The 4,640-nt window shown below is 34.3% G+C and overlaps 1 protein-coding gene across 1 annotated transcript in view; it reads left to right on the top strand.

Moving 5' to 3' along the window:
• The first annotated feature begins 3,604 nt into the window (after positions 1–3,604).
• LOC116852828 (cilia- and flagella-associated protein 251-like) overlaps positions 3,605–4,640 on the top strand; it is a 2,232-nt gene continuing 1,196 nt past the window's right edge. The window contains exons 1-5 of the mRNA XM_032833532.1: positions 3,605–3,662; positions 3,765–3,914; positions 4,017–4,166; positions 4,269–4,418; positions 4,521–4,640. Of these exons, the coding sequence (XP_032689423.1) occupies positions 3,605–3,662; positions 3,765–3,914; positions 4,017–4,166; positions 4,269–4,418; positions 4,521–4,640 (628 nt within the window). The remainder of the gene's footprint in view (positions 3,663–3,764; positions 3,915–4,016; positions 4,167–4,268; positions 4,419–4,520) is intronic.

Here is a 4,640-nt window from a genome sequence, read left to right as displayed (position 1 = left end):
GGGGGGGGGGGTTATGACGTCACCGCGGGCGGAGGAGGGTATGACGTCAGCGGGGGGGATTGCGTCACCGCGGCGGGGGGGTTATGACATCACCGCGGAGGAGTTATCAGCGGTTGGTAATTTTGGGGGGCATACCGATGTTACCGACGGTCGGTAATTTTTTACCGATATTATATAACATTTAATTACATAATTTTTACCAACATATAATTTTTACCAACATATAATTTTTACCAACATATAATTTTTACCAACATATAATTTTTACCAACATATAATTTTTACCAACATATAATTTTTACCAACATATAATTTTTACCAACATATAATTTTTACCAACATATAATTTTTACCAACATATAATTTTTACCAACATATAATTTTTACCAACATATAATTTTTACCAACATATAATTTTTACCAACATATAATTTTTACCAACATATAATTTTTACCAACATATAATTTTTACCAACATATAATTTTTACCAACATATAATTTTTACCAACATATAATTTTTACCAACATATAATTTTTACCAACATATAATTTTTACCAACATATAATTTTTACCAACATATAATTTTTACCAACATATAATTTTTACCAACATATAATTTTTACCAACATATAATTTTTACCAACATATAATTTTTACCAACATATAATTTTTACCAACATATAATTTTTACCAACATATAATTTTTACCAACATATAATTTTTACCAACATATAATTTTTACCAACATATAATTTTTACCAACATATAATTTTTATTAACATGTAATTTTTACCAACATATAATTACACAATACCGATAATACCGACGATTGGTAATTTATTACCGATATTATATACCAACATTTAATTACTTAATTTTTTACCAATATATATTTACATAATTTTTACTAGCATATTTACATAATACCAACGATCGGTAATTTATTATCGATATTACATACCAACGTTTAATTACTTAATTTTTACCAACATATATATATATATATACATAATTTTTACTGTTATATTTACATAATACCGATGATCGGTAATTACCGATATTATATAATTTTTTTTATCTGCTTTCGATAGATCATTTTACCGATCTGCGACGGATTTTTCGCGGCGGTTTTCACGGCCATTTTTTCGCGGTGGTTTTTGCGGCGGTTTTGCGGCAGCCCGCGCCGCATGCGCCGCCCGCACCGCCCGCGTTGCCCGCGCCGCCCACGCCGCTCGCGTATTTCGCAGTGTGATTTTTTTTAGTCACAGCTGCAAACTCTAATATTTTGCAAACGTATGCATTCGACAATTAGATGTGCAAGAAGAAGAATGTGACACATGATATTCTTATTACTAATGAGCACGTACACTGTGTTCCCGTGACAAGATTTTGCAAGCGTTTGCGTGTTATGTATTATGGACAATATTTTATGTAAAGAACGGTAAAAACAGTAAAGAACGGTAAAAATCAGTAATGAAACGGTAAAAAACGGTAATACAGAACGGTAATGAAACGATAAAAACGGTAAAGAAACGGCAAAGAACGGTAAGGAAATGATAAAGAAACGGTAATGAAACGGTAAAAAACGGTAATACAGAACGGTAATGAAACGATAAAAACGGTAAAGAAACGGCAAAGAACGGTAAGGAAATGATAAAGAAACGGTAATGAAACGGTAAAAAACGGTAAGGAAACGGTAAAGAAACGATAAAGAACGGTAATGAAACGGTAAAAAACGGTAAAAACGGTAATACAGAACGGTAATGAAACGATAAAAACGGTAAAGAAACGGCAAAGAACGGTAAGGAAATGATAAAGAAACGGTAATGAAACGGTAAAAAACGGTAAAAACGGTAATACAGAACGGTAATGAAACGATAAAAACGGTAAAGAAACGGCAAAGAACGGTAATGAAACGGTAAAAAAACGGTAATAGAACGGTAAAGAACGGTAAAAAAACGGTAAAGAACGGTAAAGAACGTTAAAAAACGGTAATGAACGGGAATGAAACAGTAAAGAACGGTAATGAAACGGGAATGAAACAGTAAAGAAACGGTAATGAAACGGTAAAATCGGTAAAAAACGGGAATAAAACGGTAAAAACGATAAAAATGGTAAATAACGGGAATGAAACAGTAAAGAACGGTAAAGAACAGTAAAGAAACGGTAATGAAACGATAACGGTTACCAAAAATCGTAAAAACGGTGACCGAAACGGTGTATTCCAATATTTATATCAATGGTACAGTTCATAAGTATTCATGTAAGATCTCTAATGCATCACAATGTAGTATTTTTGTGCTGACACATCAATTTGCGGTCAATAGTAAGATTTCTGTTTTTCTCTCTCTTATGCATTACAATGTAGCATTTTAGTGCTGTCGCATCGATTTGTGGTTGACAGTAAGATGCGCAGAAAAATGTGATACCAGATACTATCATGAAGATCATAGTGGTATGCATATTTTGCACGTTGTGAAACATATAAAATCATGAGTATTACATCAGCGCATAGTTCAATCGAGACCCAAGCAGCAACAAATACGGGACACAAGCAACAAATTGAACGGCTAAAATGGAGGAAAAATCAAGAAAAATATCGATGGTGCAGTTTTTGCGTGACAAAGAACTCGGTTTGCGGGGAATAAACAAACGCGGTGTAAAGGAAAATGTTAAAGTTCTCAGGTTTTACTCTCAAAAGTGTTGGCCCCGTGACTTAGTGCAGGAGCACATCAATCAGATAGTGGAAGATGTACGTAGGATCACGACTGAGAATGCAAGTGAAATAAACACTAAATTGAATGAGCTTATAATGCATCCAGACATCAGAGTGCTGAATAACTTTAACCTTAAAAATTTCTATATAAAAATTCCGGCAGGTAGTGGCAAGTTTACACGTATAGTGTTGTTTCATGACATACATTTATATGATGATTTGTGGAATACTGATATGCCAATTTTGATGATAGAGCGACACGATAAACGCGAACTTTGTATGTGCTATCGAGACAGTTTACAGTAGCCAAAAATAGATGAAATCAGTTGGGACGATGAATGTAATGAATCTATGCTTTACACTGATGAAATACGGCGATGTCAACGGTGTCCGTATAGTGAATCGGATCTGATCTACATGTTCGCATATTAATTGACTGATTGAACGATAAATTGAGAAATCCTCAGTGCAATCTTAAGCATCACAATGCAATATTTTTTGTGCTGATACATCAATGTGTGGATGCGGTTGACTGCATGTGCGACATATGATGTTACTATTAAGGAGCACGTTAGGCTGTGCTGATTTTGCACATTTGTTAGAGCAACCCTCTCCTAACGAGATACCCAGGAGTCACCGACAAATAGTCCAAGTCCAAGTCGACGAGAGAGAGAAAGAATCAAGAAAAATGTTGTACAATACGAAATTTCGTAGACCCTTATATGAGGAGGAAGAGGAGATTTTATTACAACAAAGCCCCCCACGTAAGTTTTTAATAGATTGTATAATTTTGATTTTTATATTTTTTAAAATAATAATTAATCCAATTTTAGCTACCGATGAATGGGAGTAGGAGCAGGAGGAGGTAGAGGAGGAGGAGGTGGAGATGGAGGTTGATAAAGAGGAGGAGGAGAATGAAAATGAGGAACAGCCGACCGATAATAGTAAGAGAGCACACAATATTTATTGAAATAATTTCACATAAAATTTTTAATTTTTTCTGTGTATATGAAACAATTAAAATTAATCTTCAAATTTGATTTCAGAAGAAAATACCATCGAATTAATTGATGTTAGCAGCGGAGAGGAAGATGATGATGATGATGTGGATACCGAGGAAAGAGAGGAGGAGGAGGAGATGGAGGCTGATAAGAGAGAGCAGGAGCATGAAAATGAGGAACAGCCGACCGATAATAGTAAGAGAGCACACAATATTTATTGAAATAATTTCACATAAAATTTTTAATTTTTTCTGTGTATATGAAACAATTAAAATTAATCTTCAAATTTGATTTCAGAAGAAAATACCATCGAATTAATTGATGTTAGCAGCGGAGAGGAAGATGATGATGATGATGTGGATACCGAGGAAAGAGAGGAGGAGGAGGAGATGGAGGCTGATAAGAGAGAGCAGGAGCATGAAAATGAGGAACAGCCGACCGATAATAGTAAGAGAGCACACAATATTTATTGAAATAATTTCACATAAAATTTTTAATTTTTTCTGTGTATATGAAACAATTAAAATTAATCTTCAAATTTGATTTCAGAAGAAAATACCATCGAATTAATTGATGTTAGCAGCGGAGAGGAAGATGATGATGATGATGTGGATACCGAGGAAAGAGAGGAGGAGGAGGAGATGGAGGCTGATAAGAGAGAGCAGGAGCATGAAAATGAGGAACAGCCGACCGATAATAGTAAGAGAGCACACAATATTTATTGAAATAATTTCACATAAAATTTTTAATTTTTTCTGTGTATATGAAACAATTAAAATTAATCTTCAAATTTGATTTCAGAAGAAAATACCATCGAATTAATTGATGTTAGCAGCGGAGAGGAAGATGATGATGATGATGTGGATACCGAGGAAAGAGAGGAGGAGGAGGAGATGGAGGCTGATAAGAGAGAGCAGGAGC

The sequence above is a fragment of the Odontomachus brunneus genome, unplaced genomic scaffold, assembly GCF_010583005.1.
Source record: "Odontomachus brunneus isolate Ranch 3 - 2012 unplaced genomic scaffold, Obru_v1 Obru_scaffold_258, whole genome shotgun sequence".
Taxonomy (NCBI): domain Eukaryota; kingdom Metazoa; phylum Arthropoda; class Insecta; order Hymenoptera; family Formicidae; genus Odontomachus; species Odontomachus brunneus.
This window is presented reverse-complemented; position numbering and strand designations above follow the sequence as displayed.